The 24,635-nt window shown below is 41.1% G+C and overlaps 3 protein-coding genes across 3 annotated transcripts in view; all 3 read left to right on the top strand.

Annotated features, from left to right (window-relative positions):
- Positions 1-687: 687 nt before the first annotated feature.
- LOC140949492 (uncharacterized) lies at positions 688-4,479 on the top strand. Its single transcript, XM_073398649.1, has 3 exons — positions 688-1,504; positions 1,949-3,470; positions 3,534-4,479. The coding sequence occupies exons 1-3, from the start codon at positions 688-690 to the stop codon at positions 4,477-4,479; spliced, it is 3,285 nt and encodes a 1,094-aa protein (XP_073254750.1).
- Positions 4,480-7,079: 2,600 nt separating this feature from the next.
- Positions 7,080-8,751, top strand: LOC140949799 (tyrosine-protein kinase receptor Tie-1-like). The gene is made up of 3 exons (XM_073398930.1): positions 7,080-7,235; positions 7,750-7,846; positions 8,405-8,751. The coding sequence occupies exons 1-3, from the start codon at positions 7,223-7,225 to the stop codon at positions 8,577-8,579; spliced, it is 285 nt and encodes a 94-aa protein (XP_073255031.1). The 5' UTR covers positions 7,080-7,222; the 3' UTR covers positions 8,580-8,751.
- A 1,833-nt stretch (positions 8,752-10,584) lies between these two features.
- Positions 10,585-24,635, top strand: part of LOC140951218 (uncharacterized) — a 33,935-nt gene continuing 19,884 nt past the window's right edge. Inside the window, exons 1-16 of the mRNA XM_073400445.1 lie at positions 10,585-10,803; positions 12,429-12,522; positions 13,121-13,187; positions 14,213-14,253; positions 14,539-14,625; positions 15,531-15,622; positions 16,005-16,073; positions 16,873-16,952; positions 17,038-17,147; positions 17,565-17,617; positions 18,395-18,458; positions 19,604-19,694; positions 20,686-20,765; positions 20,927-20,994; positions 21,272-21,382; positions 23,490-23,583. Of these exons, the coding sequence (XP_073256546.1) occupies positions 10,676-10,803; positions 12,429-12,522; positions 13,121-13,187; positions 14,213-14,253; positions 14,539-14,625; positions 15,531-15,622; positions 16,005-16,073; positions 16,873-16,952; positions 17,038-17,147; positions 17,565-17,617; positions 18,395-18,458; positions 19,604-19,694; positions 20,686-20,765; positions 20,927-20,994; positions 21,272-21,382; positions 23,490-23,583 (1,329 nt within the window). The 5' untranslated portion in view covers positions 10,585-10,675. The remainder of the gene's footprint in view (positions 10,804-12,428; positions 12,523-13,120; positions 13,188-14,212; positions 14,254-14,538; positions 14,626-15,530; positions 15,623-16,004; positions 16,074-16,872; positions 16,953-17,037; positions 17,148-17,564; positions 17,618-18,394; positions 18,459-19,603; positions 19,695-20,685; positions 20,766-20,926; positions 20,995-21,271; positions 21,383-23,489; positions 23,584-24,635) is intronic.

Consider the following 24,635-nt stretch of genomic DNA (forward strand, 5'->3'; position numbering starts at 1 on the left):
AATGTTGAACTGTCGCTATTCAAACAATACCTACAAGCCTGGAAAATTAAGGATACATTTCTTGGAATTTTTTGGTAAGAAAGTTGCCATGAACATTACGAAGATTACCATTTACTGATAATCGAATACAACTCGTTGGCCATTCGATTTGAATTGAGCAAGAAATTATTTACAAGTGACTAGGGTATCTAAAAGATAGTAATGCTGCGGCACATTCTGTTGATAGTGGCATTCGTTAGGCAGTGAGACTTAAAAGAATCAAAAATGACATTGAATGTCCTATTTACATATTGGAAAGTACTAGAATAATTACTATCAGTCTATAGAAAGAACTCGTGGGAACGTTGTTTAGAAAATGATCAAGTGGTTATCAACTCTGGTTTTCCCACAGTAAATTGTAGGAAATAATAGAAATTGAGATTGTTTATCCATATATTTAATATACGGTGCACAATATTTTCTCTGGAAACACAATACTTTTCTTGCTGTTTGTTGCACTTTATTAAGTAACAGTTATTTAGGTTTATATTCTTAGGAATAACTTAATTAGACCCAGGCCCTCGCGGCTCGTCAGCTGTTTTCTTCACGGCGCTTGTTGTCATTTTATATCCTTGTCAGTTCGCTCGTTCGCTGTTACATCAATTTCAGCATTTCGCTCCAGTTTCTTCAGTCTTTTAGCCTCTTATTATGTCTCAAGCCGCCGGAAAACGTCGCACTCGAGTACCTGTGCTGCCTGCAGGGTTCGTTTACGATTTGCCTTCCCTCGCAAGACCGCAAAACAGCGCTACGAATGACACTCCATCGCTAGACCAATCTCCTTCGCACGAGGTTCACACAACGCCACGTGTTGAGACCACAGCTCCGGTTTCTTCTACTTCTGCGCCTGGCAATTCCCCCTCCTTTCATTTGCTGAACCTACAGATTGAAAAGCAACAGCTGGAGCTTCGCCTCCTTGAGCTCGAAGCTCAATCAAGAGCTCGGGAATTGGTTTCATCCAGCCCAGCCGCCAACAAGCCTCGAAACATTCCTTCTTTGGAGACCGTTCGTGGAGGAGTTAACTCCGGTAAGTCCCAAGGTCAACTCGACCACAATACACGCATCGTTAACCCCCAAGAATGGCCTCATCTTCACGTTCCTTTCGGTCTGTCCCGAAAGAAGTTTAAGGATTTATCGACGGCAGAATTCGTGTATGGCTATCTCGATATCTTGTCTGCTCAGCCTTCCCCTCAGCAAGCGCTCATGTCGCACCACCTCATGTCTTTAATGCGTTTGGCGTCCAAATACGACTGGGAAGCAGTGCTGTCCTTTCATGCTGCCGTGTTGGATCGCATCGAATCGGGCCTCGCAAGCTGGGGCGACGATTTCAGCGAAATCGAGCGCTTCAACATCACAGAATCCAATCGCTTGCAATCCAAACCGGCTACTTCGCCCGCCTTTCACGCGGCTGGCTTTCGGAACAACAATGGCCGAGCTCGTACCTATTGCCGCGAATGGAACCGCACCGGTACGTGCAGTAACCCTTCGCACCAGGAAGGCGTCGAACACATTTGTGCATATTGCAAGCTCAAAGACCACACCATTGGCTCTTGCCCGACTCGCCCTCCGCCGCCCACCACAGCCGATTGACTATCTTCTCCAGCTCCCACATCTCTCCCGTCGAACAGCACGTTTTCGCCCGCCGTTTCTTCGCCTGCTCCCGCCTCAACAGCCTTATCGTCGCCTTCTTCGCAGCCCAACTTTGTTCCCGCTCCCTCTACCGCATTTTCTGGCCAACTTTTACTCTCTCGTGAACACTCGCACGCCGCAGTTATTCGTCACATTCTTTGCTCCAAGTCTCCGCTCCCGAACGCTTTTGGCACTCGAAATCCTGTTCCGTCGAAGCTGAACATTCCTGTTTGGAAATCATACCTCGAACATTACTCTGATTCTGTTGTTGCCGATTTCCTAGCCTTTGGATGGCCTATTAACTGTCACTCCGTCGTTTCTGTTTCATCTCAGCCCCCGAACCATGCTTCAGCCACCAATTTCCCGGATGTTATTGACGCCTTCTTATCTACCGAGATCGAACATTCTGCTACTGCTGGGCCATTCACGTGCAATCCTTTCCCAGCCCCCCTCCGCACGTCTCCTCTGCTAACTGTCCCCAAGGATGGCACCCAAAGGCGCGTCGTACTGGACCTCAGTTTTCCTCTTGGCTCCTCTGTTAATGACGGAATTCCCAAAGACTCTTACCTCGATCAGCCTTTCCATCTTTCACTGCCTCGTTCCGCCGATTTTGTTGACCTTATTCTCTCCAAGGGCGCTGGGTGTTACCTTTACAAGAAAGATTTGAAACGCGCTTACAGACAGATTCCAGTGGATCCTAGAGACTACATCTTTCTTGCCTATCACTGGTGCGACTCCTTTTATTTTGACGTTGTCCTCCCATTTGGTCTTCGTTCTGCAACCCTTGCCTGTCAGCGGACTACCAACGCGATTGCTCACATCTTTCACTCCTTCTTTGGCCATGACTGTATCAATTACATCGATGACTTCGGCGGGGCCGAATCCACCTTCGAAGACGCTTCACTTGCCTTCTCTGACCTGGAGCGTCTGTTCACTGATTTAGGCCTTCAGTCGTCCCCGTCCAAGGACTGTCCACCTTCCACGAGAATGGTTTTTCTCGGCCTCACCTACGACACCGTCACACTGACCATCGCAGTGCCTCCCGATAAACTTCAAGACACCGCCGATCTCATACGTGCTTGGCTAGCCGCTCCACGGTCCACTAAGTCCGACCTTCAGTCTCTCATCGGCAAGCTTTCCTACCTTTGTGCTTGTATCAGCCCTGGACGGATTTTCATGCAGCGTCTGCTTAACGAACTCCGCCAGCTTCCCACAAAACGTGCACGTTTCGTGCCCAGTTCAGACATGCTGTCCGACCTACGTTGGTGGGACAAATTCCTCTCTGTCTACAATGGTGTTTCACTTTTGCGTTCTTCCCCTTGGCCAGTAAGCGATCATTTCTTCTGTACTGATGCTTGCCTTACCGGTATTGGCGGTTTCTTTTGTGGCCGTTTCTTCCACTCCTCGTTCCCGACCTGTTTTGATCCAGCCTCTCTTTCCATTGCTTCCCTCGAAATGTTGGCCGTCACCGTCAGCATCAAGCTGTGGTCTGAGGATTTGCGCGGTCTACGCATCTTGGTTCGCACTGACAACCTCAACACTGAGCTGGCTATTAACACTGGCCGTTCCCGTGTCCCTTTTATTCAGTCGTGCCTACGCGACTTATGGTTCTACGCCTCCCTTCACGATTTCGAGCTGCAAGCACTCCATATTCCCGGTTACGCCAACATCATTGCTGATGCTCTCAGTCGTTGGGACAGTCATCCTGAGTTTCGAGACACCTTCTACGAGGCCGCTTCTCTTCACTATGACACCCTCACAGAGTACACTTGTCATTCAGACCTATTCCATTTTGACTGTCAATGGTAATCACCTCTCTATTTGGTTGCAGGTTTTCACCTTGATGACCTTCACTCCTGCGTCACCAGGATTCAAGCCTTCGCTCTGTCTGATTCTACCAAGCGAAATTATCATTCCGTCTGGAACACTTACTTAAAATTCTGCCAATTTTACTCCATCACTCCCTTTCCAGCCTCCTCATCGACCATCGCTGCGTTTATCACCCTGCTTGGCTTCTCCGTTAAGTCACATCGCACAGTCAACAACTACTTGAGTGCCCTACGGCGTTTACACGTGTTTTGCCATTTCGAGACTTCAGCCTTCGATGACATCCATGTCAAGCTTACCCAAAAAGGTTTGGAGAAGTCTATGGTTCACCTTCCTCATCGGAAAGCACCTCTGACCCCAGCCATCTTGCTACAATTTTACCACCATCTTAATGTTCGCGACTCCGCCCATCTAGCTGTGTGGTGTGCCCTGCTTGTCGGCTTCTTCTCCTTCTTCAGAACTGCCAACCTCGTCCCGCAGTCCTTTGACAAGTTCTCCTCTCATCATACATTGTCCAGGGGCAGCATCACTTTTGCCACCTCAGGTGCTCTCCTCACAGTCACCCGGACAAAAACACGGCAGGCCGGCGATACAGCACTCGTGGTACCAGTTCCTCGTATTCCTGGATCTCCCCTTTGCCCCACCGCTGCCCTGCGATTGTTACTCGACTCGGTTTCAGCCCCGGCTGGCTTCCCGCTCTTCACATACACCACCGCTTCTCATCACCTTGACTGTATCACAGCCTCTTCTTTAAACGCTAGTATCAAGTATTTGGCGTCTTTGGTTTCTCTCAATCCTCAGGATTTCTCTGGTCACAGCCTGCGTCGTGGAGGTGCCACCTTCGCCTTCCAGTGCGGGATCCCCTCCGAGCTCATCAAAGTCCAGGGTGATTGGAGATCCGACGCCTACATGCTTTATTTGACACTGCCTTTGGCAGACAGACTTGTGCTGTCTCATGTTATTTCTCAGCACATTCAGCTGTTATAGTTTAGTCTACTTTTAGTAGCCTGCATAGTTATTGACACTGCCTCTTTGGCGGACAGGCTCGTTTTGTCCTCAGCACGTTAAGTTGTTACGGTTCAGACATCGTTTTGCCAGTTCCCCACATTTATTTCTTTGTTTTGGCACAGATTTCATTGTTATGGTTTTGTTCATAATTCGCTTTGCTTATGTCTTTCTCCTTTTATTCATATCGTGCCATGTTATCTATTTTCTCTCCCCTCTGCTTCCCCTCTGACTTCGCCCCCCTCTGTGAATCCTTTGGGCCTCTTTCTTGGTTTGGGGTCTCCTCTCGAGGCCTCGGATCCTCTCGCTCGTTCAATAAAGATGCCCAAACGGATTCACTGGTGGTTGTTGTCTCCGGGTGAGTGGGAGGGAGACCAGGGGATAATTGTTTATATTCTTAGGAATAACTTAATTAGACCCAGGCCCTCGCGGCTCGTCAGCTGTTTTCTTCACGGCGCTTGTTGTCATTTTATATCCTTGTCAGTTCGCTCGTTCGCTGTTACATCAATTTCAGCACCCTCCCTCCCTCCCTGGGGTCTCCTCTCGAGGCCTCGGGTCCTCTCGCTCGTTCAATAAAGATGCCCAAACGGATTCACTGGTGGTTGTTGTCTCCGCGTGAGTGGGAGGGAGACCAGGGGATAATTCTATATATTTATAGAAAACAGCAATACAAAAAACGGGAAAAAAAAAGAAAGTAGGAATAAATAATTCGGTAGGACTCGAACCCGGCACCTTCGACTACACCTAACCACTACACGCGACTACACCTAACCACTACACCACAGGGGCTGAATATGTAATTTCTGGGAAAAGTGTTTCATTTTATTCCTTTTCTATGAAACTTCCGCCGGCAAGATGATCGCCAGCCACATTAACCAAGCTATTAACAGTGAAAAAACAATGTAAACGCATATTCCATGGCAATGAATGAGTGAAAGAACATAATTATGCTTTTCAAAACGCCAATACATGTCCTGGTCTGCAAAGTAGGACACAAAACATATGTTTTGTTATCTCGATTCCCGCTGTTATTTTGAAGCGAATGGTCAGAATCACATCCATTTTCGGCTCATACAGTTTCTTAAGAATAGCATTGCATGACATTTTCTCACTTTCACATCACCTTCTAGAAAGCTGGAATTTGTTTATCCCCCGTGTTGCGGAGTCGAAGAGCAAATGCTCATCTTCTCGTCAGGTTTAACACCTGGACGAGTCAAAGGCTCTTGAATTGAAATCCACTCCCCAAGTTAACCATCGTACTCATCTGAAAGACTCCTGCGTGTCTTAAAATTTGGTAAGACCTCTAACCGTGCTGTAGAACTGAGCAGCGAACGATGCACTACTTCCCCGTGCTTTTATTTGAGTTGTTCCTGGCGCAATGCACTCTGGTTAAATGTAATGCATTGTGGTAAAAAGCGTGGTTAAATGCAATGCATTGTGGTAAAAAGTGATGAATTCGAGAATTCGTCGCCCCTTTATATATTTCCTTTAAATCCTGATTATGTTGCTGCTCGCTCCCTTCGGTCGCTCCGCAGCAATAATTCCCGACCAAACACTCTTGTCTGGGACGAATTTCAAATCACAAGAGGTTATCAGTTAAAGGTAAAAGTATTAAAAACAGATTAATGACACTTAAGTTACAGTGGCGTTGTTATTATCAGTATATTATACTATTGGAAACATTTTTATATTAATATGTGGTTAACTATTTGGCAATTAATAGCCATTTCAAAAGGGACCCTTTGCTATGTCATTTCAATCTGTCTTGACAAATTAGGTATTTCATTGAGTAATTGCCATTTCTGCCAAAACACGTTTTAAGAACGAGGCCAACATGCACACTATATATTTTTTTTATATGTGGTTGATGAAAAGATACAGAATTAGTGCACGCCATTTTGGCCAAAATCGCCACTTTCTAAAGGGCCCCTTTGCCATCTCATTTGCATTTTTCTTTATAATTTGGCGATTTCGGCGATTAATCGCCATTTCCGCCATTTTTGCCAAATACGCCATTTTCGCCAAAATCACCACTTTCCAAAGGGCCCCTTTGCCATCTCATTAGTATTTTTGTTTACAGTTTGGCGATTTTGGCGATTAATCGCCAATTCTGCTTTTTTCGCCAAATACGCCATTTTCGCCATAATCGCCACTTTCCAAAGGGCTCCTTTACCATCTCATTTGAAATTTTGTTTACAGTTTGGCGATTTTGGCAATTAAGCGCCATTTCTGCCATTTTCGCCAATGCGTGCATTTCTGGACATCACTTAAAGTCGTGATCAGCGAGTTTATTTCAAACCGATCTATAATTTCAGTGGTTATAGTGGCTGATTTCGTACTTGTCAATATAATTTCGACTCGGGACTACATAGTTTGCATACTAAAGTCCTTAGCGAGAGCGGCGTCTGCTGCATTCTTAATTCGGAGTGTATGTAAAGATCATTTAGTTACGATTATGCGGCAGACCCGTCACCTAAATTGGTAATTTTTTCCGATCCCTGCTCTATTAACCTTGCTAGGCCATTGGCTAAGGGCTTTGAACAGCTGAGGCCTGGTGTCATAGGGTTCAGTCAAGGGCGAAGGCATGGAAAGGTGGAGATACGCCCTTTTGCCTTAAGTTCACCAAGTAAAAAGGAGAGAGGAAAAGTAATGTTAATGCAGTGGGAATATTCACGACCTCTGTGCTTTTCTCTATAGTTGGTCTTTTGGTGTTGTTCTTTGGGAGATGGCTACATTGGGTGAGTAGACCGTCACACACTAATTATGTAAACTTCCAAGGGGAGGGGAATCCCAAGAACTCTCCTCCCTGTTGCCATGGGGTATATGACTTGAATTGTGCGACTGATATCAAAGGACGACACTGGGACTTAAAGAGTGAGTCCTTATTAAATAAGGTTATTGTTACCAGGAAACAGGCTGATACCTGATGACTTTAATTGGTGGCAAGGTAGGCACTTTTGTTTTGAACTAGGCTCTATGTCTGATAAGTGATAATCGGCATCAAATATGCACGCATTAGTTGTTTTCTGGAAAGAGGGGCCTTATTACTAAACACCCTGTTTTCTTTGAAGACACATTTCAAAGCAATTCAGACCCCTGCTCAATCACTATTCTATTGCAAAGCGGCATTATTGAGTGCGGGGGAATGAACAGTCGTCGACATTGACATTTCCAGGAGAAAGCTATCCGGGGGAATGAGCCGCATTTTCAAATAATAACATGTATATTTTTTCTTTCGCATAACGTGATCAGGAGGCGTACCATACCCCACGCTGACCAAGTCAGAGTTGTATCGACTACTTGGCACTGGTTATCGCATGGAAAGGCCTGACATGTGCTCCGATGATGTGTACGTTTCTTGATCAGAATCGTCTTAGAACTGACAAAAAGATTCGATTTTTCCGTGCGTCTTTTTAGTTATAAATAGCCTTGAAAGTAGCAGAGGACAAGTCGGTTTCGATTTTGACGTTTTCTTCGATCAAAGTGATTACTGAACAGACAGACGGCAAAATCTTAGCTTAAATATTTGTTTCATACAGTAATATAATAGTATTATTTAACAGAGATCGACAGAGCAAGAATTAGCCTGCGAGCAAGCTGTCCATTTGGGCGAGGAAAACGAACCGCGCGAGTACGCGCGAGCGGGGGGCCCCTCGCTGTCGTGTTTCCTCTCGCGTGTCGCACGCGCGTGTACTTGAAGAGATCCCCCAAATGGAGAGCTTGCTCGCAGGCTAGGCAAGAAACCGACAAGCCTAGCGATCCGGCGTGAGTGGCTCCCAGCTGGTCTAGAGGAAAACTCTTCCACTAAATCGGAAAAACGGTGTCTATACATGTAATAATGGATTGGAACTCTCACTAACTTCAATTGATTTGTTGTTTTTTTTTTGTTTTTTTTTGTCCATAACAGATATGAGCTGATGGCTGACTGCTGGAAAGAGGAACCTCGCTCTCGTCCCAGTTTCTATCAACTGATCGAAAAACTGGAGGTGATAATGGAGAGGGATGCACCGTACTTGCATCTAAACCAACACAATGAAGATCGTCCGTATTACAACGTGCCACCTGAAGCTAGTGATGATTAAAAATGGAGAAGGCGCTTCCCAGTAATCAGACAATTTCAGACCAAACGAGTATAAACAGTTAACCAGTGATGATCATATCGAGAAAGTAATCTTAAAAAGTTTGAATAGGAAGTAAAAGTAGAAGCATAAGAAGAACCGTATTAGCAGTAAGGCACCTAGGATCTAATCAGGACTGAGCCCTTTACCCAGGAATGTTCTTGAAAAGGGGCCTGGGTCATAGCGTGCTAGGTTTATATTTTTAAGACTGTTTTTAGATTCCTCGATCTCTCACGTAAAAATAAAAACAAATTATGAAGCTGTCACATGCTAGCTGTTTTCGTTTCTTCACAATCTGCAGCGTGCGTAGTCAGCGGGATCATAAGCGCGTACAGAGTTTTGGCAGAGGAGCTGCAAAGCCGCTCACCTTAGGAACGAAGATGAGACGTTTTGAAATTCCGTCGCAGCTTCACCGCCATAACTCTCACACGCGCGGGCGCGCGCGAGCAAAAAAGGGAAGGCCAGCTGATCTAAAAGGCAGCCCAAGCGCAGTATGGTTGTTGCACGTGGTACAATATTGCAAAATGAAAGGAAACTATTGAAGATTCGTCCGGGGCGGTAATAGATTCAAAAAGAAAGTTATTAGCAGAAATTAATTAACAATTAATGAATGAGGCTGATGAAGAATTATGGACATCGAGGACGGCCGAGGCGGATAACACCCTGCGAGATCTCCATAATTCTTCATATGATACGAAAGCCGAATTCAATAATTGTTTTATTATTTATTCAAAATAATTCCTAGTTTAAAAACAAAGCTGAAACACGCTTACCTCCATCGATGTTAAGTTCATCTTCGATAGTGCACGTTGGGGGTTGTTCAGCTCCACAAATATCCTCCAAATAGCAGATGTCGCCCTTCGAGTTGTCTTCTTGCTTTTCTTGCCATGTTTTTAGCTTTTTTTTCGCCTAGTTCTTACTCTTGAAACGAGTGAAATGTCCGCCATTTTTTCAAGTTCACAACCAAAACAACTCAACCTTGTCCCCAGGTCTTCTCGGTTGACTGTGCATTAACCTGCAAGAAGGCTGCATTTTTGACGTCATTTCCTCGCTAAACACAAAATTCTTCAAATTTGGTCATCAGTAACGGGTTATGGTGAATTAAACGTGTGCTTTTAGCCACTAGAATCGGAAAAAATATTTTGAATGAATAATAATTCTCAATAAAAACATCTTTGACGTTATTTAAATTGAGTGTTTTTGCTTTTTTGCCAAAATAAGAAAACATAAATGAGGTGCCAATGATCGAGTGAAAAAATGTTCGTTGAGTTGATGGGACTGAGGGGCCATGAGGATGTAGGGAATTTCAAGCCCATTTGAGAGGGGCCTTAATAGAGACGGGGGCTTATTTAATTTAGAAAAGATGATGGTATGAGTTCTCCGTAAAGAACTAGAGTACAAACTGGAAAAGCTCAAGCACAAGAAGGTTGGAGGTCATGCACCCTAGGATCATAACCAAATCCGAACTTCCAGAGTTGGTAAATGAACCATTCTGTCTCAGTGCACACGAAGTTTTACGGTCGAGATTGATTATACAGTCTATCATTTATTAGTGAAGAATAATTAGGGGAGAGGATGGGGGGGGGGGGGGGGACTTACTAACTTTCTTCCCCAGAAAAGGGGGGACTTATTGGGTGGAGGGGGCTTATTTATCGGCTCCTGGCTTATATTAGAGATTGAGACGGGGGCTTACACTGTAATAGAGGATTTACGGCATACTTGACATGATCCAGTACGAAAAATATCTTCTTGAGCAGCAAAACCTTTGCGGTGCTTAGGGCTTCGAGTGCATCAGGTTTTAGAAATCTTGCTTGAACGTATTTACCATGTATTTACAGCTATCCCAAATTTCCCGTGCTTTTGGGGAGAAGGGTGGAATCGAAAACCGCAGACAAAGATCACAGACTATCTGATGCCTAGGCTCATTTGCGCCCGCAAGGTATGGCGGTAACAATCAAAAATGCGGGAAACGAGGGAATATTCACAACAAAGGGATTGGAGTGTAAAAAAACCGAAAATGATGGCTTTTTCCTCTAAATTGCTATAATCAGAAGGTAACCATGGCTCTATCTAGTCCAGAATCACCTGTTCCGCCACGCCGGGTTGTAATTAATCGCACTGAAAACCCGAGCGAGGAACACGAGGAGCTCAACAAGATGGCGCACGGCGTTGTAGCAGAAAGTCGAAGGTTTGTACTCTTGGTTGGGTTTTCTTTTATGTAGCCACGTTTCGCTTAGTTGTGTTATTAATAGAGGGAACTTATTTAACTTAGATAATTTACTGAAATTTTAAAAGGTGTATATGCACACGAGCCCAAGCCTAGCTTGATTTATTACATCGCGATATGCATTATCTCTATTTTATTTCCCCCCCCCCCCCCCTCCCGGTAACCTCAATCGATGAGGTTTTTATGGGGCTGGCCTGAGAGATTTTCTGATTGGTTCAGTAACAGTAATAGAAGGCAGGTTTTTCTGAAGGGTTTTTTATCCAAAATATCAATCGAATACTCAAGGAGAAAAAAATAAAGCAATAAATCATTGGTTGGTTGTTTTTTTTAACAGTCACAGAATCATGATCAACATGCAATGCATACCAGCAGCCTTTACTAACCCATTGATCAGTTGTACAGTACTGTTTTCTCATTTCATTTTGTTTGTATAACCGCTTATTTTACTCATTTGACCTTAAGACGGAATCCACCAGGAAATTGAATAATTTTGATTTTCAGTGGACAAAAACCTTGTACCAGAATAATTTAAAGCATATTGCATTCTTTTTTTACATTTTTCAAGGGCTAAAGATGCAATTAGTCATTCGTAATAATACCAAAGAAAATTTCTTATTGGAGCCCAAGAAAATGACATCCCAAATTTCACAAAATTGCATCTTTCACATGAAATTTTCAGAATTAAATTAAAATTACTCAATTTCCTGGTGGATTCCGTCTTAATACTTGGGCCTCTTTATGGGTATTTCCTGTATTAAATGGACACAAGAGCATTCCACAAGGGTGTCCATCTAATATAATCAAACCCCACTTTATGGACACCCGCTTAATATGGACACCTCATTATTACGGACAGTTTGCTTTGTCCATGGAGTAAGAAAGCCCTTACATTTTTTGTAAATTCAACCTGCTTATTATGGACACCTCATCAGTATGGACATTTTCTATGGCCCCCTCATTGTCCAAAATAACAGGGTTTGACTGTACTGGTTTCACAACAACAACGACAACAACAATTTTTATTGTACCCAAAGCAGAATATTATAGTTATTTACAAGCTGTTAAATTAATCAATTAACTAAAAGGGGTACTGACTTTCTGAAATAACTAATAAGTTTAAAATGCCAAGAAGCCAGATTCAGTAAGATAATTTAAATAAGTTTATTGTGCAGGGTACAATATGGCAGCATATCAGACTGTATACAAATAAACCCACAGATATACACATATAAACTATCGCGTATTACTGTAAGAAGAGTGAAAAATTAGGATGGAAGTTACGAAGTACAAGATAATTGGCAATATTAGTACGCCGAAAGATAATGTTGTTTTAATTTTGATTTAAATTGAGAAAGAGAAACAGCTTTAATGTTTTCATCAGTTGAGTTCACTGTGGATGTCTGACAACCTTTCTGGTTTGTCTGGCTAAAATGGTGACCTAGTTGGACACAATTATGCCCTTTCTAAAAGGAAAAAAAAGTACTTTTAGGCCTGCTATTCCAAACCAACTGTTAACTCACTTTTTTAGCACAATATATGCCATGCCACGTCAAGCTGTTTAAATTCCATGCTTGTTTTGTTTACAGTGAAGATGTCTTCTCAAGCTATGCTTGCAACTCATTAAATCATAAAGGAATTAAACATCATCCGGGGGATATTGTAGAAGCTGGTTGCTTGGCGGTAAGTATGTATACTACATGTTTTTTGAAATGGCTAGAAAATCAAACCAAATTTGTCCCTAGTGTTGTTAAACAAGCATTAGACCTTGTTTCAGTCTGAATTTTCTTTGTTTCCTAGACTCAACAAAGAGAAGTCATTATGTCATGTTGCCATGCTTACTAGCAAAATTCCTGGATCTCAACAAAGTGTGGCCCTGCAATTATATGAGAGAAAAAAAAAATACAAAAAAGTGACATGTATGCCTTTCCTATGATTGCAGTTAGGACTTTTCTTTCATCATTCAACAACACAAATCATGAAATGGCCATTTCTGTCTTGAAAGAAGGACTGTTGAGATCCAGAAATCTTGTTACCATGGTAAAGTGATATCATGCTTTTCTCAATTATTTGTAGGGGACAAAGATAATATATTCCATGTTATCTGAGAACAGTTTATTCTTACAACATTCAACTGTCTGCAGCATTTATATTTTTGTTTTTAACAAGGTTGTTTCATTTTCCAAAAACAAGGTTGTTTCATTAATACTGATGATTATCTTTTCAAAGTGAATGCACAATAAAATGGCCACTGACTTAATGTGTCCCCTCTCTTTTCTAGGCACAGCAGCTACCACGAGCTAAATACCAGTTGTTTAAATCGCTTCCACAAGATTTAGTAGAGACAGGTGATGATAATTATTGACATATTTACTTTGACCAACATTCTGGTTCTGATTCTCTTGATTCTTTGAGTCTCTGGTACTTGTGGCTCTCAAGTTCTCTTAGTTTCCTTTGCTCTGTGGCTCTCTGTTATGCCTGGTTTTCCTGATTCTCATGGTTGGTATTTCTCATGGCTCTTCCTGCTATCCTGGTTCTTGTACATGTAGTTCTCCTGGGTTTTGAGATCCTCCACAGCAAGTACATGAACCAGCCTTTGAGGACTACAAGAACCACAGAAACAGGAGACCAACGAATCATGATGCCAATAAGAAGTAGGAAACCATTTTAAATTCAAGAATCAGAAGAACCCATAAGACCATATTGAGACCTAAAAGAATGATGAAACCAATGAAAAACATGCATGTGCCACTATTCAAATGAGACCTCTTCAACTGTACTTTCACATGGCACCAGACTAAAAAACTAATGTTTTTTTTCCACATTTACATGTAAAAACTCTTTAAAAATGAAACTTGAAATTTTTGTTGAATTGGACACTTTGGTCACTTCTTGAAAAGAAGGGGTTTATCATATAGTTAGCTGTTACTTACAGCAGCTTTGTCCCCTCCCCCTCCTTTAATCAGATACCAAAGGGACAGAACCAAGTGTCCACTTTACAGAGGTGTCTGCTTTAATTATTTAGTTAAAGTAATATGTATAAAGTTAGATGTCTTTAAGCTATAATGTGCAAGAGAGAGAATTGTTGTGTCCATTTGCACATGGCTAAAAGTATGTGTAACAACTCCCAACAACATCGCAACAACATTGCAACAACATGCAACAGGGTGTGCCAATGGACGCAACATGTAACATTCAACAATGTTGAGAACTGTTGGCTGACAATGCTGCATCCGTTTGCACGAGGCTTTAGGATGAAAAGACCTTATAGAGGTGTTTGCATGGAGGGTTTTGATCATATTTTAGGTGATAATTTTGTAATAATATTGATTAAGGGAAACGGCGATAAGCCTATTGTTTTTGTTTACATCAGGCAAACTAAGTGATTTGCAACTGGAAGGAGTTTTGTATGCTGTAAGTATAATTGTTAATATCTCATATCACCTTATTAGTATCAAGAACTCTGTCAACATTTGTCGGCTTTTGTATAGCTCTTTCTTCTGTCCACATAAAGCATTTAAAATATTTGGGAAAAGATGGATTGCCAGCTAAAAATAAATTCATTACAAAAAAGACCGTTCCAGCTGCTGGGGATATGTGGTAGCAGAGAGTGTGTTATTGCACAGTCATGGTCTTGAGTAATAAAATCAAGTTAAACAGCATGAAAAATTCATTTTATAAACTGCTGTTGATTTTTAGTGTCAAAGACATCAGATGGTCCTTGCCAATGGACAGAGAGCTGGATTCTTTATTGGGGATGGTGCTGGTGTTGGAAAAGGAAGACAGGTGAGTATATTTCGTATATGTACAATTTCATGCTGTTACTACACATGGTCAATGAACAGTGTTACTTTGTTTATGTAGACAATAATCAAGAATGATGGCCATTTTCACTGGGTTGCAAATTTACCTCATTTTCATGATTGCAAAAGCACTTGCCTCGTTTTCATTTTAAAACCATGTGATATCACTTGTGTTTTCCATTGCCTCAACCATGTGAAACCACTCAAGATCTGGAGTTGCTATGGCATTATTAATCTTTGATCACTTGGTGGGGTGTGACAGTTGGTACGAACGTGCAAAAGAACATACATGGTTGATCGTACAACCTTGAAAAGTTCTTAATTCTACTACTACTGTTATCTTGAAAAGTCCTTGAATTTGGTTTAGGTCCTTGAAAAGTACTTGATTTCTCTATTAGGTCATAAAAAGTCCTTGAAATTCAAAACCTTGTCTACGCCAGACACCTTTTTCTGTAAAATTAGGTTATTTTGCCGAGGAAAATTCGGCTCATCCTTGGTGTAAGAATTAACCTGTAAAACTCACGGGTAACAATGCTTAATTTCTGCACCTCAGATGCAGTTGCACGTCATACCCAGTCATTTTGCAAAGTCTTGTTATGGAAAGGATTATAAAATAATGTGATCAATGATATGGCCAAAGAAGTCAAAATCGTAAATGACTCCATGACATGTTTTAGCCAATAGGGTGATCAAAGGGGGTTAAAGAATGCCTACGATTTAATAGAAATATCGTAGTCCTTGAAAACTGTAATTTGTCCTTGAAAAATTCTTGAAATGTCCTAGAAATTTGTTTGTCTGAAGTTGTACAAACCTTGAATATAGAACTGTTTGACTTTAAGCCCATTAAATTTGTAGTCAAGATTACACTGCAGTTGTTTTCTACTGTAGATTGCTGGCATTGTGTTGGACAATTTTGCACGTGGAAGATCCAGACATATATGGTTTAGTATTTCAGCTGACCTACGATTAGATGCCCAAAGGTGTGTTCAGATTATCTTTTAGCCAAAGTCTGGTTATGTATTCAATGGAATTTTGACCTTTTAAGTCAATGATTTTAACCCATTCACTCCTGGGAATTTTTCCAAAAAATACCTTTTGAAAAAGTCTGCTCTCTATGACTTATTGGCAAGGTAGGTTTTATTACAGCTTATAAGACATAAACAGAAGCATTTACACGCCAATGATCCAATAAAATCGCCGGCTTTGGATTTGGATTCACTGATTCTGGACTGTGACAGATTTTTCATACCCTATAGCAGTTTGTTACAAAATCAGGGATGCTGGTGATTGCTATCTCTGTATAGCCATAAAATACTATAACCCTCGAAACTGACAAATTTCTGATTGTTTTTCACTTGTCAGAGATTTACATGACATTGGTTGTTTTGTCAAAGTGATAGATGGTTGTCAGCAGCTGGATAAAGAAACCAGGTACATGAACTCGAATACCACGGGTACATTATTTAGAGTGGGGCTAGAGGGCCATTCCCTCCCCTGCCTTTTTGTCTTAAATCTTGTTAAATTTCAGAAAAAATTCTCTCAACGTCTGTCTTCCAGAATCTCAATTTTTGGACAAAAGCTCTCAGAGTAGTCCTCTCTGTTTTGGAATTTTTTAAATCTTTCTCTGAATACTACAAGTTATCTACACTGGCTGGTGTCCATTGTTATCATTATGTAACACAATAATATTCTTGGACAAGGTACATTAATTCCTTTTCTTAATTATTTTCTAAGAGTTCATTTTCAAACCAATCTTTGCATGCAAGTTTCATTAATTTTCATTTTCCTTCAATTCAGGTGTATTATTTTTTCCCCAAGTGATAATCTGATCCTAAATCTGTCCAAGCCAACTATTGCTTCCTACAGTGTAAAAGAAAGGAGAAGTCACACTGCCATGGTAGCAAAATGTCTGGGTCTCAACAAACTGTGGTCCTGCCAATATGGTGGGGAAAAAACAACAACAAATAATTTTTTGTGCATTATTGCACTTAGGAATGAAAGGGTCGCTGGTATTTTCGTTCCATCATTGGAAAATACAAATGGTCGTCCATCTCTGCAAGGAAGATTATTGTTGAGATCCAGAAATCTTGCTTCCTTGGTAACATGACGTAACACTTCTCCTCTCTATAGAAGCAATATTCTATGATTTCTTTGACAAATAATAAATAGATCAGTTGGAATTTTGAAACAAATTCAGACTATTGACATTACAGTGTATTTTGTTTTACAGAGTATTTGGCTTACCTGCTGATTTTAAAGAGGGTGTTGTCTTCAGTACATACGCCACACTGGTGTCATCTGTTCAAAAAGGTCAGCATGCTGTGTGAATGTCGTCTATCACTGACAGTAGAAATAGCTCCTGTTTTTGTTGATCTGCTTTTTTTTTTTTTGACAGGTGCCAATCGTCAGAGTAGATTGCAACAGCTCATAGACTGGTGTGGTGGTGAGCAGTTTAATGGATGCCTCATATTTGATGAGTGTCATAAAGCAAAGCATTTTGTTCCTGTAAGTGATTTACAGTAGTTTAGCCCTTATTCTTCACACTCATAACTGCGACATATACATGTAAATACATATTTACGGCAAAAAGCATGGTTTATTAGACCAAAACTCATTATTCAACTTACGTTATTAGAAATTGCCACTGATCATCATTGTATTCAACCTGCGTTTTGAATGAAATGGATGAGAGGACAACAGTTTGTGTTCCCTTTACATTACATACAGTTCACGTAAAGCATGACTGTGCAGTGAGTTTCTTGAGAATCGATTGGTCTTGTTACACTTGTTAATGAATGCACAACCATTACAATTTCCGCAGATACAATTTGACACCAATGATGCATATTGACACCAGAGACAGGTGTTACAAGTCATGGATTCAATTAAGTACTCTGCTCACTGTAGCTTATTTCATTTTAGGGCAAAGAAGAATCCAGCACAAAAGTTGCTCTAGCTGTCACAACAATACAAAGGTATGATAAAGTTATTCGACTTAAAAGTTCTAATAATTTTACAATAATTGGAAGAAGCAGGGAGCAGATATGGAGCAGTTGTGATCGAGCATTTGCCTCCCACCAATGCAGCTTGAGTTCAATTCCCAGGGTTGATGCCATGAGCAGGCCCTTTGGCAGGGGGCGGGGGTTGCGATGTGTGAACTTGCACCCCCCCATCCTCCCCAACAGCTGCAGAGGTCTACTTTTTAAAATGCATAAATAAAGTAGTCTCTGCCAAAAGTATATGTATCAGTTCTGAATTTCAAAAATTTTGCGAAATATCCACGGTTCACTTTTGGCTGCATGTTTTTATATCATACCACCTTCAAAACACTCTAAATGCAGTCTCATACAACCTAATTTCACCTCTGGCCTGGTTTGGTCTGTCTACTTAATTGTTCACTTAGCCATCATGGTATATGAGCCATTATATCATGCTCTCCAAATAATTAAAGTAACTGTACGCGTCTGCTCAAAATTAAAAACAAGCTGAAAGTTGATTGTTTTTACAAAGAAAGTCAGGAAGAGTTCTCAATATTTTGCGGGCGTTTTTAATAAAACATAATATTCCACTCTCTCTTGTTGGATATGAGATGATTATAGTCAACTCATATCCAACACGCACTTGTGGAATAATTTTTAAATATACCTGACCTCCTTACTATGTCTACAGAGTCCCACCCCGCCCTCAACTACAGTTACTGCGGTGCCCAAGTTCACTCTTTTTTAAAGATTTATTCTTTTCTCACTTCACAGAATGCTACCCAAAGCTCGTGTTGTGTACTGTAGTGCAACTGGTGTGACAGATGTAAAAAACATGGTAGGTGTAGAGTAAAGTATTATTTTATATAATTTACGGTAACGTGATTTTAACTGAGTGTCAGGAAACAGCATGTTACTATTAAAGGGTATCCAACTTTGCTTTGCTAGTTTTTCGCAAACAATGCACTAAGTAAAGGTTGGCATGTACCTTTTACAAGTACGCTGTACGCAGTTAGCATCTTATATGATACCACTGTACAAAGTTAAAACTTGAAACTTGATCTTGCGACTTGATCTTGTACCTGGGAACAAAGATTTTTTAAGGCTAAATACCGTCGGTTGAATCTAAACGTGGACACGTTCTAATAGAGTGCCAGACATGACGAGTTTTGCGGTCAAACATTTGAAGTTTGACAGCCGTTAAAGCAAACTGTCAAGCCAAAGGTAAGTTTGCACTCAATTAGAACAAGTTTTTTCCTCAAGTGTACACGATTAAATGCAACCGACAGTAATTATGATCGTCGGGATGAGTGTACTGAACAGGACTGTTGTTGACAGTGATTGACGTTTTGACAGGTCTTCAGGCCCTATCCACATGTATCCGGATAGTTTTGAAAACGGAGACTTTTTTCTCCATTCTTGGCTCCATCCACACATAAACGGCCTTTTCAAAAACAGACCCAGAGTAGAGATTTTTTAAAACGCCGGCTTCTCGTTTTAAAGTGGGCGGTCGAAAACGGAGATTTGTGAACACGATTATGTCATGCACCATATACTACTAGCATTACGCATGTTCTGTAAGGGCTGCTATCGTCTTTCCATCGTTTTAGGGTTTTCACGTGGACAGGCGAAAACGATTCAAATACGAGTCATGTAGATGCCTATTTTTTTTTTGAAAATCGAGAAAAAATCCCCATTTTCGAAAATATCCGGATAAGTGTGCACAAGGTGTCGGGGTCAAAGTCAGTTGTATCACCTCAGTTGATGGTATTAAACTCTGGTTCAAGGTACATGATTTCTAGGTATTCAGTAGAAGAGCACAAAGACTCTTGTTGCATGAAGTTTTTAAACCCTACAATAATTGCTGAGAGATTACTACCGACGGAAACCATGTCTAGAAGCCTTAGGTTTCTCACAATGTTCCCATTCAGTCCAACGGTCAATCAATACAGTACACTGATACAGTGATTTGATTATTTCCAGGCATTTATGGAGAGACTTGGTTTATGGGGAGACGGAACAGCATTTAAATCGTTTGATTCTTTTCTAGCCAGCATAACTAAGAGAGGTCTTGGTAAGTGGTATAGTTTTCAGCCTAGACTATGAGCATTCTCTCTTTTTTCCAAGTCCGTCGAGGAAAACGCGCGAGACACGCAAATGACCACGCGCAACGCTCTCTCGCGCGCGTACACTCCCCTCACTAAACTGAAGAAAAAGAGAGGCTGCTCGCTGTCTATTTTCAGCCCCAATGATGCACATACAAATTCTCCCGACTGATCTCCCTACCTTTCCTTAAAGAATTAGTTGAGAGATTTTAGTGATTATTTTATGAATTCTCTAAACTTTTTCTTGTAATGATGTATGGATATTTTTAGGAGAAAATTGATGTTAATCACGTTTGGTACTCAATGGGGTAAAGGGGTTATATCAAGATGACTCCCATATTCTTGTCAAAGTTGAGCTGAAATTGTAACTAAGTATTCTCAGTCACCTCTTTCCATACTTGGAACTCTAAAAAGAAAGCTATCAAATGATTCGATCTAAGCCAAGGGGAAGTAATGCATGTTCGTTTCTGGTCATTTTTGGAAGAACTCCTGCCTGCCGTACAATGCTTAGCTGTGATAAGAGTGTTAAAGATCTTAAGGTGCAGCGCGTCCTTGTACCGGCTCTGGCTAATAACTCGAAACCTCAGCCTAAATTATGGGTAGACCACCTGTACTATAACCGTGGAGAGACGGTTAGCTAGGCTAGTGGCTAGAACGGTAATGCGCCATGGCGATGCTATTACCACGTCTCGGAAATCATGGTCGCCTTTTTTATAGCCTATCCCAGGCTTTGAAATAGTGGAGTGTGGTGCGAAGTTAGAGAACGGGAAAAAAATAAGGACAAAGAGGGAGAGAGAGGAAGGAATTTCGCCCTCACTCCCTACCACACCCCTCGCTGTTTTTTCTGCACACATCTCCTTGCGTCGTCCTCACAATCTCAACTCCTGGAACAGGAGCTTGCACTTCTCCATCGGCAGAAACGATGTATCTCAAGGTCACTAATACTTAAAATCTTTCCAGGTGCTTCTGAAATGTTAGCTATGGAAATGAAGGCATCAGGGATGTACGTTTCTAGAGGTCTTAGTTTCAGGCAGGCTGAGGTAATGCATAATTTTAGAAATGGCATCGTAATTTTCTGTTGTAACCAGAAGTTTTTCTATCATACTGAAATATAAGGCTTTTTTTGCAATGCTTATTACTTCACTTCTGTTCTTTTTTTGTTAACAAACTTTGATAATGCTTTTTTGTCCCATTTCTGCAGTTTGTTAATGTTGAGGCGACACTGACTGCGGAACAGAGAAAGGTTTATGACACTGCAGTTCACGTTTGGTACGTATGGTAATGTAAAAAGGTTAAATCTTCGTATTTAACTGCTTTAAGTAGACCACAACTTAAGATGGAATCATTCAGTGGTTTCTTGTACCAGGGCTCCGGGATTAACTTAAGTGATTTCATAGAAATTGAACTCAAAACTTATGCGTTTGTTTGAGTCAAAGCAAAAGCAAAACAACAATCGCAGTCGGTATTCTAAGAATTAACGGTTGTGTGTATCTTTCACAATCATAGTGTGAATATGTTTCAACTTTTTTTCCTTTTCTCTTTAAAGGAGCGAGTTAAAGAAGTCATTAGAATTTGCCATTGGTCGCACCACCTCTTCTACACCAAGGGTGTGGTCAGTCTTTTGGTCCTGTCATCAGCGGTTCTTCAAACAGCTCTGGTGAGTATTTAATCCCGTCTCTGGTCTTTTAGGGGCGGATATTACAACAGAGTTTAGACGTTATTTAACAAAACACCGTTCTAACGCTCATACCTTAGCATCGTTTGCTGTTCATATCAACAAGAAGGCCACAGCCCAAATTACAAAACCATTTATCTACTTGGAATGAGTACCCTACCGACGGATTAGGAGATCCTCTTATTGTTAGACGTCGTTTAAGTAGCCGACCTTAAGATTCACCTTAACATTATTGCCCTCTTATTTCCAGTAATGTTGTGCTCGATGCTAGTTTATTGGCATAAGGCTGAGTTGGTATTGTCTCCAATTGCACTGTGGGACTGTTTGCAGACGCTATCGCCTTTTTATTGGATATTATTAAAAACTTTATCATTGGATAATGCAATTCTAGAGCTCTGATTGGATTAGCCATCATGGTGTATGAACCACTATACCATGCTCTCCAAATAGTTAATGTGACTGTACGCATTTGCTCAAAATTAAAAACAAGCTGAAAATCGTTTGTTTTTACAAATAAAGTCGGAGAGAATTCTCGATATTTTGTGGGCGTTTTTAATAAAACAATTATTCCACTTGAGCTGTTGGATATGAGATGGTAGATACCAACGCGCACTTCTGGAATAATAGCCCATTTTCGAGTTCGCTATGACCTCTGAATTAAAGAAGTGAAGACGCATTTTTTACAGCCTTAGCCTCCATGTGAAGTAATATATTCACAAATTCCAACGACAAGAAGACCTCTTTATTACTCTGTCTATTGTGTATATTCAAATTTCAAACATTTACTTGGGTCATCCCCATAGAATGTTTCGTTTCCTATCCCCCTCCCTCTCGTGAAGTTGGGTCGGTCGATCGGGCAAAAAAAAAAAAAAATGAACACATGATTGCATATTAAATCTTACGTTTAGTCTGCAAGATATAATCAGATGGTAAAAGATGTATATTAAAAGGACTATCAAATGTCTACAATGATAATTTAAGGCAATTGGTGCTAATAAGACAAGATCGTGTGCTTGTAAATTAAAGTACTTGCTTCTTTACAAGTGATTCTGGAATTTTTTTTTTTTTTTACTTTTCCAAAAAAATGGGTCGGTCGGGCGATGGGAAACGAAACATTTTATGAGAATGGCCTTGGCAGAATTTCTGAATACTTTACTTTACGTCGAGGCAAACCCTGTATGAATGTGTCGTTAATGTTTGTATTCAGCGGTGATTTTTAATTCGAAACTGGACTATTGTTAATCACGAGGTTGTGAGGGAAACAGGGACAAAATTTATCCCTAAAACATGTCCCATAGTGCAGTTCGACACAACACCAACCCAGACTCCTGCGCAACCTCAGAACTCTCTGTGTCCAAGCGAGGTAAAGTACAAAACCCGAAAAAGAAAAAAGAAAAAAAGAAAACGAGTTTCATTTGCATGAGAATAAAAGAAAATCATTTCCACTTCAATAGCTTTGTACGCAGCCTCGCTTTGAAATAGAGGATGGAGGCAACTCGGAAATGGCGATATTCGTGGGCCACTTGGGAGCTCTTGGAACAGCTAACAGGATTGAGTGAGAAATTGATGAATAAGCAGCGTTAACAAACGCTAACCCTGAAATAATAGAGCTACGTACCTGGTAGAGCGAATGAAATTATAGTTTTCGAAGGGCTTCGTGACAGTGGCAATGTAAGGTAATCCAAGACAGTCTTTGATTCTGGATTGCACGCTGTGAATTCCGAATTTGAGATTTCCAATCGTTAGCGGGATTACGGATTCCAAAGCCCAGGATTCCGGATATCACACGAAAATATTTCCTGGATTCCGGAATCCGGATTACCTGATCCCGGGCGGATCATTATACGTTTCTGGGAAACTGCCCACCTACCCCTCCCTTAAGCTAACATTTTGCCCTAAGTGAGAAGTAAGTGTTGATGTTGGCTTAGGGGAGGGGTATGTGGGCAGTTTCCCAGAAACGTATAATAATCACATAGGGCAATTTTGCCAGTATCATGTTCCACTTTAAGCGCCAGCAGGCATTTTTATTTTGTAACCTTGCTTATATTGGGTCTGATAACAGATAAGATGTATATGACTATTTTTACAGCATGAGTATGAAAGTTCCTGCCATAGTGGAAGAAGCCCAGCAAGCATTGCAGGCAGGATATTGTGTGGTCATTGGTCTCCAGTCCACTGGAGAGGTTTGTTTTCTCTTTCTCTCCAGTTTTTTTTCGTACGGGTTACAATTTCTGATACCATAAAAATTCCTTAATTCAACGGTAGCCAGTTTTAATTTTAAAACGTAATGTTTGAGACATTGAGATCTTCTTGCAAGGTTAGTAGAAAGTACGTACCAAATAATTGTTCGCCCCTCACATTGTAGGTTCCATAGGTAGATGCACTTGATGCAAAGTTATCGCTGCAAGTATTTTATCTTTCTTCAAAGGACTTATGTACGATCAAGTCAGTTGGACAAAACAAAAAAATTGGTTGAAATCATTGGAGGACGCACTGTGTCTAACTCTGTACAAAATAGTTCGCTGAACGTATGATAACTTCCACCTGTTCATAGCCTGTGTACAGCCGCACCTTCCCCTCAGAAAAAATCGGAGAAGGGGCCCCTGTCACTGCAATAATCTTCGTTTGTTGGCGCAACAATCCACCTGTGTTTAGGCGGATTTTGCTCATCTGGACTGTGATAGTCCATAGCCATTCTATTAGTTTTTGTCCATAAAATATGATAGACCACAGTTCACTAGACTGCATAGTACATGGGCTAGTTTTGTCAATTTTCATCGGGCATTGCCCCATGACCGACTTGTATTTGCAACTCTAGCTATGTATCTTGAGGCACAAAGTAGATGATGAAGTAAATATGGAGCTTAAACAACGACGGCGACGGCAACGAGAACGGCAAGAAAGCAATAGGTTTAGATTAGCAAAGCAATAACTTTGCACATGCATCTCGCTTTTTTGTGAATTGCACGTTTTCTGGAGGACGTGAACACAACAACACCATTTTTATCACTGACTAAGAATGTCCTTTAGAATCCAACTCCAGAAAAATTCAGCAACATTTGCCTTCAACGACATGGAATAACAGCGATGAATTTTGAAACGGCGTAAACTGAATTCACTTTTCGCTACCACCGTTGTCGTTGCTGATACTCCCTAATGATCATGAGTTAGAGGGTGCTTGAATTTAGGGTTTGGCGTTTACGACACTGGTGTGTCGCTAAGGGTGTCGTCATCA

Source organism: Porites lutea, chromosome 10 (genome assembly GCF_958299795.1).
Source record: "Porites lutea chromosome 10, jaPorLute2.1, whole genome shotgun sequence".
Taxonomy (NCBI): Eukaryota; Metazoa; Cnidaria; class Anthozoa; order Scleractinia; family Poritidae; genus Porites; species Porites lutea.